The 14,787-nt window shown below is 40.4% G+C and overlaps 1 protein-coding gene across 1 annotated transcript in view; it reads left to right on the forward strand.

The window, feature by feature from the left end:
• SUGCT (succinyl-CoA:glutarate-CoA transferase) overlaps positions 1 to 14,787 on the forward strand; it is a 1,523,809-nt gene that overhangs the window by 623,892 nt on the left and 885,130 nt on the right. The window contains exon 10 of the mRNA XM_082259511.1: positions 7,478 to 7,549. Within this exon, the coding sequence (XP_082115637.1) occupies positions 7,478 to 7,549 (72 nt within the window). The remainder of the gene's footprint in view (positions 1 to 7,477; positions 7,550 to 14,787) is intronic.

Genomic DNA, 14,787 nt, shown 5'->3' on the forward strand with positions numbered 1-14,787 from the left:
GTGTACTTTTCCATTTTTCTAGACCTAAAAAGATGTAAATGGATGTTGTCCATATATGTCTGTTTCTAGGAAAGAAACATATTTTTGCCTATACTTTTGTCACCTATGACTAGTTTCTTAAATAATAAAAAAAAAAAAAGAACATGAACATGAAAGAAATGATACAAAAACAAATGTAAACTGAACTGAACTGAAGACGGATTTGCAAGCTTAGGGTCCTTTCACACGGGCTTTCTGTTGTGCTCAGCCGGGATTGATCCGCCGATCCCCGCTGAGCAGGTGGATGACAGCTCCATCTCCGCTTACTTTGCAGAGAGAGAGCTGTCAGATCCCTGCTCTCTATGGGAGATCGGATGAAAATGGACTGCCTGTCCTCCAGACCAGGGGTCTTCAAACTATGGCCCTTCAGTTGTTCAGGAACTACAATTACCATCATGCCTAGTAATGTCTGTGAATGTCAGAGTTTTACAATGCCTCATGGGATGTGTAGTTCTGCAACAGCTGGAGGGCCCTAGTTTGGGAGTACCTGCTCCAGACGGATGGAAAATAGGGTTTTCATCCATCTGAATTTCACGGACCACATCGGATCGGACAGCAGCGGGTGTCAGTGGAGATGTCACCGCTGATATCTGCTGCTCCATGGGGGTACATGGAGCATCCGATCAGGTCCGCCTGAAAAACTGACAGGCGGACCTGATCAGAAAGCCCACATAAAAGGGGCCTTATGTAGCCTGAATAAGTATTTATCTGTTTTTTTCTGATGATGGCTGTGTGAAAGCACCCTTGGCCATGGAGCTATCCAGCTTCAGTGTATATACAATGCTCAAAAAAATTAAAGGAACACTTTTCAATCAGAGTATAGCATCAAGTCAATAAAACTCCTGGGATATTGATCTGGTTAGTTAAGTAGCAGAGGGGGTTGTTAATCAGTTTCAGAAGCTTTGTTGTTAATGAAATTAACAAGTGCTCTAGATGGGCAACAATGAGACAATCTCCAAACAGGAATGTTTTTTTTAGGCTGTTTATTACTAGTTATGCATTTGGCTAGGGCCAGTGTCACTGCTGGTAGCATGAGGCGATACCTGGACCCTATAAAGGTTGCACAGGCAGTCCAACTGCTCCAGGATGGCACATCAATACATGCCATTGCCAGAAGGTTTGCTGTGTCTCCCACCACAGTCTCAAGAGCCGGTAGGAGATTCCAGGAGACAGGCAGTTACTCTAGGAGAGCTGGACAGGGCCGTAGAAGGTCCTTAACCCATCAGCAGGACCTGTATCTGCTCCTTTGTGCAAGGAGGAACTGGATAAGCACTGCTGGAGTCCTAAAAAATTAACTCTGGCAGGCCACTGGGGTAAATGTCTCTGACCAAACATTCAGCAACAGACTTCATGAGGGTGGCCTGACATTGTCTAGTGGGCCCTGTGCTCACTGCACTGCACCGTGGAGCTTTATTGGCATTTGCCAATAAACACCAGAAATGGCAGGTCCCTCAGTGGCACCTGTGCTTTTCACAGATGAGAGCAGGTTCACCCTGAGCACATGTGACTGATGTGAAAGGGTCTGGAGAAGCCCCAGAGATTGTTATGCTGCCTGTAACATCGTTCAGCATGATGGGTTTGGTGGTGGGTCAGTTATGGTCTGGGGAGGCATATCCATGGAGGGAAGCACAGACATCTAGAGGCTAGACAATGGCACCCTGACTGCCATCAGGTATCGAGATGAAATCCTTGGACCCATTGTCAGGCACTAGGCTGGTGAAGTGGATCTTGGGTTCCTCCTGGTGAACGACAATGCCCAGCCTCATGTGGTGAGAGTATGCAGCCAATTCCTGTAGGATGAAGGTATTGATACCACTGAACGGCACCCACGCTCGCCTGACCTAAACCAATAGAACACCGCGGGAAATTATGTTTTGGTCCATCTGACGCCACCAGATTGTACCTCATTCTCTTCAGGAGCTCAGCGATGCCCTGGTCCAGATCTGGGAGCAATATATGCATGTGAAAGAGTAAAGGAGGCGCAAACACCTAGTGCATTATCCTTGGACACCAAAAAAACTTTTTATTAAAATGCCAAAAACATACTCACAGACATGAAGAGCAAAAATTGCATTAAAAGAGTCCACACATGTGGAAGTAATCGTCCCTGTAGTTGGACCGCTGACGTGTTTCGGGAGCTATGAGGAAGGGAGTGTGTCTCCTGAAACGCGTCAGCTGTCCAACTACAGGGACGATTACTTCCATATGTGTGGACTCATTTAATGCTATTTTTGCTCTTCATGTCTGTGAGTATGTTTTTGGCATTTTAATAAAAAGTTTTTTTGGTGTCCAAGGGTAGTGCACTAGGTGTTTGCGCCTCCTTTTCTCTTTCACATGCACTTCTGTTTGGAGTCCCCTGCCTGAGGAGAGCGGCATGCCTAGTAGCCCTATCGGAGTGAGCACTTGGGTGATTCAGTTGTTTGGAAAATCGGGGAGCAATATACCCTAGAACACCATCTGTTGTTGTCATGTCAACATTGTCAGGCATGCATACAAGCACATGGGGGCCATGCAAACTACTGAGTACAATTTTTATTTGCTGCAATGAAATTTCAGCAAAATGAACCAGCCTGCTGCACCATTTTTTCACTTTGATTTTTTTGAATTCAGCCCTCTGTAGGGTGATAACTTTTATTTCCATCAAACGATATGGCATCCTTTCAATCCTAACACATTACCCAGTCCATATCAGTATAGATATCCAGCATAATATTTTTCCACATTGAGATCTGAAGTTTTCAAAGTGTTCCTTTAATTTTTTTGAGCAGTATAGTACAAGACAACGTTGTCTTCATTTTATTTGTGGGTGTGGTGAAGGGTATTTTAACCAAATTTCTTGGTAATTTGTGTTATACTATGATTGGTTAAACAATATTTAATAAATCATTTTTGTATTTTTCCTAATCTGTGTAGAAGCTATGTAGTCTTTGAACGTAACCATTTTAGAGACCCTGTTACATAGTAGGTGAGGTTAAATAAAGACAATAGTCCATCCAGTTCAACCTGTGTAGGTGTGTGTGGCTGTAATCATCTCACATACCCCTGAATGTTCTGATCCTTGAGATGTACGTCTAAGAGTCTTTTGAAAGCCACCATACTTCCCGCAGAAACCACCTCTTGTGGTAGAGAATTCCACAATCTTGTAGCCCTAACAGTAAAGAACCCCCCACGTTGCCTGAGGTTAAAACGCTTCTCCTCTAATTGCATTGTATGCCCTCGAGTCCTCATGCAATCCCTTCGACTGAATAGCTGGTTTAAATAAATCAAGCGATTGCAGACGCTCTTCATAATTAAGGTCCTCCAATCCCCTAATTAGTTTAGTTGCCCTTCTCTGGACTCTCTCCAGCTCCAACACATCCCTCCTGAGGACTGGCCACCAGAACTGGACAGAATACTCCATATTCAGTCGGACCAGAGTTTTATAAAGTGGAAGGATTATAGTCTTATCTCTGGAATACATCCCTTTCTTTATGCATGCTAATATTCTGCTGGCTTTGGCAGCTGCCGCTTGACATTGCATGCTATTGCCTAGTCTATCATCTACCAAGACTCCCAGATCTTTCTCCATTTTTGATTCACCCAAGGGTTCCCCCCCTAACGTGTATTGTGCTTTTATGTTTTTAGTCCCCAAGTGCAAAACCTTACACTTCTCCACATTAAACCTAAATTGCCATGTCGTTGCCCACTCTGTTATTTTGTCCATTCTGTAGGATATCTGCTTCATGCTGTGCAGTTACTGCCCTGTCCAGTTTTGTGTCATCTGCAAAAACTGATATCGAACTACTGATCCCGTCCTTAATGCTGTTTATGAATATATTGAACAAGGTTGGTCCCAGGACTGAGCCTTGGGGGACCCCGCTTACCACCTCAGACCAGTCTGAGTATGCGCTGTTTATTACCACCCTTTGGACATGCCCTTTTAGCCAGTTCCGTATCCAAGAGCAAACCCTGCGGTCGATACCTGCAGACCTTATTTTATAAATTAAGCGCTTGTGGGGAACTGTATCAAACGCCTTAGCGAAATCCAGGTACACCACATCAACTGGTCTGCCCCTATCTAGCTCACAGCTCACCTCCTCGTAGAATGTTAAGAGATTGGTTTGACAAGAACGCCCATTTGTAAACCCGTGCTGATTACTGCTGATGATGTTGTCTTTAGCAAACTCTACGATATAGTCTCTACGATATATATATACACGTATATACGTGTGTAAATATATAGATATGTATATATATATATATATATATATATATATACATATACATGTACATGTACATATACATACATATACATGTATATATACGATATATATAGTCTCTACGATAGTCCCTTATCATCCCCTCCAGAAGTTTACATACTATCATTGTCAAACTGTAAGGCCTATAATTTCCCGGGATATGCCTCTGCCCCTTTTTGAATATCGGTATCACGTTGGCTTTCCTCCAATCTCCTGGTACATTTATTGTCATAATACTGTGAGCAAAGATCAGGAACAGAACAGTGGTCTAGATATAATCTTACTGAGTTCTTTGAGTACTTTCGGATGTATGCCATCCGGGCCTGGTGATTTGTTTGCGTTAATTTCATCCAGCCTTTCCCTGATTTCACCCTCTGTTAGCCATAGTGGCAAGTCCTGTGTATTACTACTAACCATATAGTCGTGATCCATGTACCCCTCCTTTTCCTGTGTAAAGACTGACGAGAAAAAAGCGTTCAGCATGGTTGCTTTTTCAGTGTCCTCTGTAACCATCCTCCCATCATCGTTAATTATGTGTGCAATATGCTCTAACCTAGCTTTTTTGCTGTTGATATATTTAAAGAATTTCTTTGGGTTCTTTTTACTATCCTCCGCTATTTGTCTCTCAAAGTTGATTTTAGCCATTTTGATTTCATATTTACTTTTCTTATTTGCCTCCTTGTATTGCTCGAAAGCCGATACTGTGCCCTCTGATTTATATTTCTTGAAGGCCATTTTTTTTCCCCTAATAATTTTTTTAACGTTACGGATTAGCCAGCCAGGTTTGGCTTTGTCTCTTCTAAATTTATTTCCCATAGGAATGCACTGCAAGATGCATTTGTTTAATATGTTCCTAAAGCATTCCCATTTTTCCTCCGTGGTCAGTGATCCCAGGGTCACTGTTGACTATACTGAGGTCTAGTTTTTTCTATTTGTGATCTCAAGGATTGTAGGGTGGGGATGGTAAAAATAAGAGACAATTGGTGGAGTAAAGAAGGTTTCAGTCTGGGAAAGGTAAAGGAGGAGGGAAGATCAAGTTAAAAAAAAAAAAAAAATACTGTGGGAAAATATGAAAGAGAAGTGAAGGAAAAAAGGGGAAACAAAAGGGTGATGAAAATGAAGAAAGAGAGAGGGGAGAGCAGCAAAGTACAATCCCAATTTAAAAAAGAAAGTTGGGACAGGGCCATGTTTACCACAGTGTACCATCCCCCTTTCTTTTAACAACACTCTGTAAATATCTGGAAACTGAGGGCATCAGTTTCTGGTGTTTTGGGAGAGAAATGTTTGTCCCATTCGTGCCTGAGCATATGCTTCTCTAAAACCTGGATATATCTTTCAGCATTGATAGTGCCTATCCAGATGTGAAAGCTGCCCATTCCATACGCACTAATGCAGGCTTGCCATTGTAAATGCAGGCTTTTTAACTTAGCACTGATAACAAGCTGGAAGGATCCCCTTCTCTTTAGTCTGGAGGATGCAGCACCCATGGTTGCCGAAAAGAATGTCAAATCTTGATTTGTCTGACCACCAAACAGTTTTCCACTTTGCAACAAACCATTTTAAATAGCCTTTGGCCCAGAGAAGATGGCAGCATTTCTGGATCATGTTCAGATATGGCTTCTTCACATGATTTAACTTTCATTCTTGGATGGCACGGCAAACCGTGTTTATAGACAGTGATTTTTTGAAGTATTCTTGGGCCAATGCAGTGATGTCCATCACAGAATTATGCTTGTTTTTTTGCAGTGCTGTTTGAGGGTCAGAAAATCATGTCCATCCAATCCAGAACTTGTACATAGAGATTTCTCCAGATCCTGTAAATCTTTTGATATTTTGTACTGTAGGCGATGATATATTTAAACTCTTTGCAATGTTATGTTGAGGAACATTATTATGAAATTGTTTGACCACCCATCACTGCTTCACAGCTTGGGGACATCCTACAGTCTATAAATATCCAGCGTGTGTCCTGTACTGCAAAATTTACTTACTGGTGAATTTCATATATTGGAGTATAGCACAGATCATCCTCCCATTTGTTCTTATGTTACTCTGCATTGCTTGCTAAAAAATTACTCACAGAGTGGGATGTGCTTATAGGATTACTATAAGAAATGTAATTTCCTGCTTGTGTGATTGGCTCACTGATTTTACCAGAAGTCTGCACATAGAAACAAATCAGATTTTAGAGCATCCTCTTTATAACACATCAAGTGCATCAGACGATTAGTAATGAAAAACTCACTCTCATTCAGATCCACTTTGCACATTGACATAACCCAGCAAAACGTTTTTTTTTTTAGAGCAAAAGCAGGTAAGGAATCTGCAAAAAAGTTTGTTACAATCATTGCAATATAGATGTAGATTGATCGCCCAGAGAGGATTGTTTTTTTTTCCTCGACAAAAGCGTATTTACTCTAAGTGCCAGTTCACACCACAACGTGGTGCTGAAAACCCACTTTTTGTGCGCGCTTCCCGCACCTTGTTTAAAATGCAATGCACTTGCAATCTGCAGTGGATGTCAGTGTTAACTTAATGACACCCCAAACACAGGTCGCAAACGCAGTGCGTTTGCCTGCACCAGATCGCATGACACAGTGGTACCATGTGATCTGGTTGCAGTGTTTTTTTTTTTTAAAGTGGTGCATGCACTACTTTTAGTGTTGTCTGTTGTGATTTCAGCCCACTCAAATAAACAGGCTAAAATCGCACTGCACCCGTATCCCCGTGTGGTACTGTGCGATTCATAGTGTAAACCAACCCTATCTTGGGCTGATCTCTTTTTCATAAATATTTAAAACTAATTTTGAAGACTATGCATTCACTTTACCAGTAATCTGTTTGAAAACACTATTTGATTTCAGAGATGCATGTATTGAGCTGTATACATTTTTTTCAAAAAAATCCACAATATTTATATTACAAAACTATTTCAAACCACCTTTATTGGTTATACAAACTTTAAGCCTTCCTAGCACTATCCTGGGGACATCTCAAAGAACAACCTTGTCTGAACTTTTAATCATCTTTTCTGAGTGTTATTTATAGCAATCTCAACCTTGTAAATATGTTTCCAGATGTGTAATTTTTCTGTGCGACTATTAAAATACAAGTTGCAAAGTAAACATTTTTTTTTCTGCCATGATATGTTTTGAATGCACTTTCTTAGCTGACCTTATGTTTATTTAATTTTTTTTCAGTCATTTAAAGCAAAGGATGGTTATGTTGTAATTGGAGCAGGCAACGATCAACAGTTCTCTACTGTTTGCAAGGTAAGCAGGACAGTGATGTAATGCAAGTGTTCCATAAAGGCACAGCCTTCAATATTTCTCTTGCATTTTACTTTCTTAAACATTATAAGTTGTAAAAATATGACTGATAGAAGTGACTATTTGAAGATAGGCTAATTATTATTATTCTTGGCAAGGCTGAGCTTTGCTGGGTAACTGGGTCCTCTGCATAATCCTTCAGACATGCAACATAGTTAACGTGTACATTTTGATAGAAAGAGGGATTCACTTTCTAAATACAGAAATGCTCACTGAAATGTGCACAGTTTAAACAAACGTCTCTGCTATGTATTTACAATGTATATAAGGTATACAGTAAGTAGGACCCCTTGGTAGGATTTCTCAGGGGGGGAGATATAAAATTTTGGCTCCTAAGAAAGGTAAAAAAAGATGTCCCCGCTGTTGAGTGTTTCATGCTCATTGAGATTGTACATTCCTGTATTAAGTGCATGTGAAAAATATCTTATTATAGCTCATCTCTAGGCTACATGCCTTCGTTGCCCAAATCCACTCTGTTAATCTGTAGCAAATCGTTTGCATACTTTATTCTAGGGTTTGAAACTTTGAAGTTTTATTGATGTCATGAGTGACTGGTCGCAAGTTTACTTCTTTGCAGCCTGCAAGAGGATGGATCTGCAGGGCTTGTGTGATTGGGCTCTTAGCGGGGTATACAAGAGGATGGGCAGCTGTAGTACAGCTTTAAGTGGATAATGCAAAAAAAAATGGGAGCTGCTCTCTAGTGTGATTTTGTTCTAAATCTGAATTAAAGCCCAAGTTTAGCAAAAATCAAAAACATTAAAATCTACACAATGAATACACAATTAGAATGTTTTTCTTTGTGCTAAAATCTTTGTGCTAAACTCTTCCTCCATCCTACCCCTCATCGCTGCTGCAATAATCTTCTGGTGTGGCGGGGGTTAATACAACTAAAGAGCTGTCAGGATCAAGGATCAAGAGAGCTTGATTGTGCCAACCATTTCCTGACAGATCTGTCATTTATCAAAGCCAAACTACAGCTTCTATGAATGACACAGGATCTATGAACAGAGGGGGTGGAACTATTTTTCATCCGCCTGTTCCCCATTCAGGGGTTTATGTTCCATTAATAGAAGCTGTAATTTGATTTCCATGCATGGCAGTTCTGGAGATCTGGCAGGAAAGGATAGGCATAGTCAAGCTCTTATGATTAGAGCTTGTGACAGCCCCTTATCTACATAAACCCTCACCACACCAGAAGATTATGGTACTGGGGGTGGGGAGTGGGGTAGGACTGAAGAGGATTTCTCCTTCAAGAAGAAGAATCAGCACAAGGGACAAATCATATTTAACCTTAAGTTATTTCTCTTGTGCTGCTTTTTATTTTTTTTGATTTTGGATACAATTAGACTTTAACATATCTATGTGTAAAAAAAACAAAAAAAACAAACAAAGGTGCCAAGTAAAATTTAATCTGGACACCATTGACTATAAAAACTATAGAAATAAAATGAAAAGTTGTTGGTGAATACAACCAGTCAGACATAACACTTACTGTCTCTTTTAGTTGTTTTTATATGATAAGAAATCAATTATCTTTTCTTATTTGGAAAGATCCGCTCTTACATGGTTGCTTTTTCAGTGTCCTCTGTAACATCTTAATTGTATACCTAACTGTAAGACATAGGCGTTGATTTGCTTAAGGCAAATAGGCTGCTGACTTTGCAGGGGAATTTTTCCTTAGGTTGCTGAATAAAGTGAAGATCTGCTGACTTCCATCATCCAATCACATGCCAGCAATACTGTTTTGCTTTCCTTGCACACAATTAGGTATTTTTTGCAAAGTGAATATTCAACACATTCACTAAGCTAGGGAAAAATTATCTTGCAAATTTAAAATTACTTTGAACACCCAATTTGCCTTTATTAAACCAACCCTATAATTTCCCTAAGATGTAATTGACATTTATTCTGAACATGTTAGAATGGTGGGGTTCGTATTCATCGTTTTTTTTTTTTTTTTTATATATCCTTACTCTCAAAACTAAAGCTTTCCAGGAGTTGTGAATAAATTACAGAGACTGTCCACCATTTTATCAAAACTCTCACTTTTATTCTATGCCATTCTTTACCATAAAAACATGCTGTTAAATTATGAATGCCACACACGGGTAAACAGAAAAATTCTGCCTACTCAACATGTAAACCAGACCCTTGCCATGCATCCTTAGTTAAAGGCTTGTTATAGAGTAATATATACCAATCGTAATCGGTATAAAAATTTAAACATCCAGTGTGGTCGTTAGGGAAAGTCGTGAAGTGGATTTAAAATAAGTGTGTAGAAAATTAATTTAAGCCTTTCATCTTCGATAAAAGAAAGACTTCATAGGAAGGGTCAGTGGTACAAATACCAAACATTCAGAGCGCTGTCTGTGAAGTTATTTACATTGCCTTCGAGATATATACGCTGGATAACTGCACTAAGTGGTTACAGACATGTGGAGTGCGGTACATTATAAGGAATTTGTGATCTTGAGAGTGAAAAAGCTATGAAAGTTCAATTGAATACGATAATACATACTGCACTGACGTCGTTATGTTAAAATATTACGAAAGTCCATTGAATATACTTTTGTTGTTAGATTGACGATAGTACTTGATTGCTAAGACAACTGGCTTCTGGGAAAAAATACATATATATTCTCATGCACATAGAATGGCTAATCTAGTAGGCTTCATGAACATCTGCTTGCTGCTGGCAGAGCATGTGCATTATATACAGTAATTAAACAGCATATTTTACAATACACATCCATCATATCCTTGACGTTCGGAACAAGTGCTTAGTCAGTGCTGCATCAAAAAGGATGTAAATCCCCTAAGAAGGAGAAAAAGAAAGAAAGAGAAAGGAAGGAAGTTTAGCCCTTTGTGAACCTATACAAGAAGTTTGAGTATTTTATTGTATTTTTAAAGATAGCTCGTACCTCTTTAGAGTGCAGTCTCTGTTTCACTGTGTTATTTGCCTAATTTGAATATAAAAGACTTATTATTTTTACAATAATTTTGCTTAATTTTCACTATTAAATTGAGGAGAAAACCGTTTCACAATCTGTATGCCTGTATAGGGTGTGTCACTTAGAGGAGACTTTTTAGAGTAACATGCTTTGCCTACTAGAGTCTCCGGCCTCATGCACACTGCATTTTTTTAATGTGGCTGTTAGGGTGGGCTGGTGTTTTTTTTCTGCTTCTAAACACCCCTAAATACTAGCCTATGTGTCCATGCACACATAGGCATTTAGAAGCAAAAAGAAACACCACAGCCAGCGATGTCTTAGCAGAAAAACATTAACACTAGGTTCAGCACTTGAGCTTTAATTCATTTCAATGTAGAACGAAAAAGTATCTTACAAAAGTGATTACACATTTTCGTAAATATTTTATTATATCTTTTTATGTGACAACACTGAAGAAATTACACTTTGCTACAATGTGAAGTAGTGAGTGTACAGCTTGTATAACAGTGTAAATTTGCTGTCCCCTCAAAATAACTCAACACACAACCATTATTGTCTAAACTGCTGGCAACGAAAGTGAGTACACCCCTAAGTGAAAATGTCCAAATTGGGCCCAATTAGCCATTTTCCCACCCCGGTGTCATGTGACTCATTAGTGTTACAAGGTCTCGGGTGTGAATGGGGAGCAGGTCGGTTAAATTTGTTGTTATCACTCTCAATCTCTCATACTGGTCACTGGAAATTCAACATGGCACCTCATGGCAAAGAGCTCTATGAAGATCTGAAAAAAAAAGAATTGTTGCTCTACATAAAGATGGCCTAAGCTATAAGAAGTTCACCAAGACTCTGAAACCGAGCTGCAGCTTGGTGACCAAGACCATACAGCGGTTTAACAGGACAGGTTTCACTCAGAACAGGCCTCACCATGGTCGACCAAAGAGGTTGAATACATGCTCAGCCTCATATCCAGAGGTGCTCTTTGGGAAATAGACCTATGAGTGCTGCCAGCATTGCTGCAGAGGTTGAAGGGGTGGGGGGTCAGCGTGTCAGTGCTCAGACCATACGCCACACACTGCATCAAATTGGTCTACATGGCTGTTGTCCCAGAAGGAAGCCTCTTCTAAAGATGATGCACAAGAAATCCTTCAAACAGTTTGCTGAAGACAAGCAGACTAACGACGTGGTCCTGTGGTCTGATGAGACCAAGATAAACTTTTTTTTGGTTTAGATAGTGTCAAGCGTGTGTCGCGGCAACCAGGTGAGGAGTACAAAGACAAGTGTGTCTTGTCTACAGTCAGGCATGGTGGTGGGAGTGTCATGGTCTGGGGCTGCATGAGTGCTGCTTGCACTGGGGAGCTACAGTTCATTGAGGGAACCATGAATGCCAACATGTACTCTGTACTGTGACATACTGAAGCAGAGCGTAATTCCCTCCCGTCGGAGACTGGGCCACAGGGCAGTATTCCAACATGATAACGACCCCAAACACACCTCCAAGACGACCAAAGCCTTTCTAAAGAAGCTGAGGGTAAAGGTGATGGACTGGCCAAGCATGTCTCCAGACCTAAACCCTATTGAGTATCTGTGGGCCATCCTCAAATGGAAGGCCAAGGTCCTTAACATCCACCAGCTCCATGATGTCATCATGGAGGAGTGGAAGAGGACTCCAGTGGCAACCTGTGAAGCTCTAGTGAGCGTCATGCCCAAGAGGGTTAAGGCAGTGATGGAAAATAATGGTGGCCACACAAAATATTGACACTTTGGGCCCAATTTGGACATTTTCACTTAGGTGTGTACTCACTTTTGTTGCCAGTGGTTTAGACATTATCGGCGGTGTGTTGAGTTGTTTTGAGGGGACAGCTAATTTACACTGTTATACAAGCTGTACACTCACTACTTTACATTGTAGCGAAGTGACATTTCTTCAGTGTTGTCATATGAAAAGTTATAATAAAATATTTTAAAAAAATGTGAGGGGTGTACTCACTTTTGTGAGATACTGTATATATCTAAAACACATTTGTGAAAACAAATACACTGTGAAATTAATATTACAAAGTGCACATGTTACATAAAAAATATATATACATGTCCAAAAAGTCCAATATGTTGCTACTGCCCAAAACCAAACTGAGACATTGTGATCCACAAGTGCAAATCCTGCTATATTCAATAGTCTCCCAACTTCTTCACGACTTGTGCTCAACATATAGGTGTGCACTTACCAGAAGTCTATGACCCCTTTTTACAGACAGGTCAAACAGCACTTATTCAGCTCTTTAAAGGGGTTGTTAAGCCACTTGCATGACTTTCTATAACCCTCTTTGTTTCCTAAGCCTGTGTGCCTCTGTCTATGTGTTTTATAAAAGAAAAATGCTGTAAATACCTGATTTAAGTGTGCTGCTTGGCGATCACATGACTGGCCGGCTCTCTCATCTTTCCTTCTGACAGCTGCAGGGGGCAGGGGCTGAGTTTCCCTCGCTGGCGTCACTCGGGAGGAGAGGAGGGGTGAGAGAGCCGGCCGGTCACGTGATTGCCGAGCAGCACACTGAAATTAGATAGAAACAGCATTTTTCGAAAAATAAAACACATAGACAAAGGCACACAGGCTTAGGAAACAGAAGATTATATAACATATTTACAGTTATTTCAGCAGCGGGCCATGACACAAAGCTGACAGGCAGGGAGGGGAGGGGGGAGGAGGACAGAGGAGCACAGAGGAGAGTAGAGAGGAGGGCTGTGGATGACGGAAGCATGTACACTGACCACTGTGTCAGGGCTCAGCAGCCATGATTCACTGTGGTCAGTTTACAGGGGGGAGGGCAGAAACTGGCAGGATCAGCCAGGTTTTTTTAAGTGATCCAAAGGGCCAAATGACCCAACGCAAGCACTGTGCTGTGTAATATGCTATCAGGGAACAGGATCAATTTTTCTTTTTTGTTAGGGTAACAAATGCTTTAAGATGATCCCCAGATCCTACTTCAATATATTGCAAATTGACTTATAAGGTAACAAAAGTGGGAGATACCAAATAAAAGTATCATAGTGTAGTATTTATTAATAAAAATGAACAGCATCCAATAAAAGTAGAAGGTTACACTCACATTTTCCAGTGCCTATGCACCAACACTAGTGTACACAGCCGATGTTTTTAGTATCGCCCCCACCATACCACTCACTGGCGTTTAATTCATTTCAATGGCCAGAATAAATTATTTTTCTGGCCAATGAAATGTATTGTATAAAGTTTGTAAACATGCCTAAACGCGTTACACATATTTACAATCATTAGGCGTTTTCTGCCAAAACACTGCTGCCAGGTGTTAAGGAGTCTAGGAGAGTTAGCAAAAGTCCAGTGTGCATGGGGCCTACCAAGTCTTGCCATTGCACAAAAACAAAAATGAATATATTGCAGCTTATCAATCATTAGATGTAGTGGTCCCATTAGTTTTATTTTTTTAAGCTTTTTCCCCTTTATTTCACCTAGTGATCAGGCCAGTAATTCGCTTCCTGTTTTAGGATGTCTGTACTCTGGATGATGTAGTAAAGCAGACACCTTTGGACAGCAGCACTGTGTCTGGAGAAGCCAAACTCCAAATACCACTTCATAGGCAGTTACAGCAACAGTTTTTTTTCCTTTTGGCATAACGTTCTTACATAAATAAATGAATAAAATATGGTCATTGTAAGCACCCCTTAGTGGTAAATCGGTTTGCCTTATCCCTCTAATTGCCACTTTTGCTAGCAAGATTGGTATGTTAAAAGAAGCTGAAAAATACCAGACTTTCTTGCTGGATCACCAGGTAACAATAAAAAAAAAAAAAAAAAAGCCAAAAAAAGGAAACTGTTGCAGCCACTACGTCTAAGAATTAGTAAGTTGCATTATTGATACAATTTTTGTTTTTGGGTTTAATACCACCTTAATTTGTTAAAGGTAGCCAAAACACTTTACTATACAATGAAGTGGCAGCACACCAAAGATATCTTACTGCAATACTGATTAATCAACTGACAGCAAAAAACTCCAACCAGAAGCCATGCCCCTAACATGTTTCTCTCGACACAGAGTTAAAATGTAGGGATCCCTATGATTAAACCCTGTGTCAGGTGAAGCATGTTAGGACGTGGCTTCTGGTTGGAGTTTTCAGAGTGTGCTATCAGTTATTTAAATGGTGTTAGGAGAAAGCTGTCTTTGGTGTGCGGCCACTTCATTGGATCGTATTGTATTGG

The sequence above is a fragment of the Pelophylax lessonae genome, assembly GCF_965119305.1.
Source record: "Pelophylax lessonae genome assembly, chromosome: 5".
Lineage (NCBI taxonomy): Eukaryota > Metazoa > Chordata > Amphibia > Anura > Ranidae > Pelophylax > Pelophylax lessonae.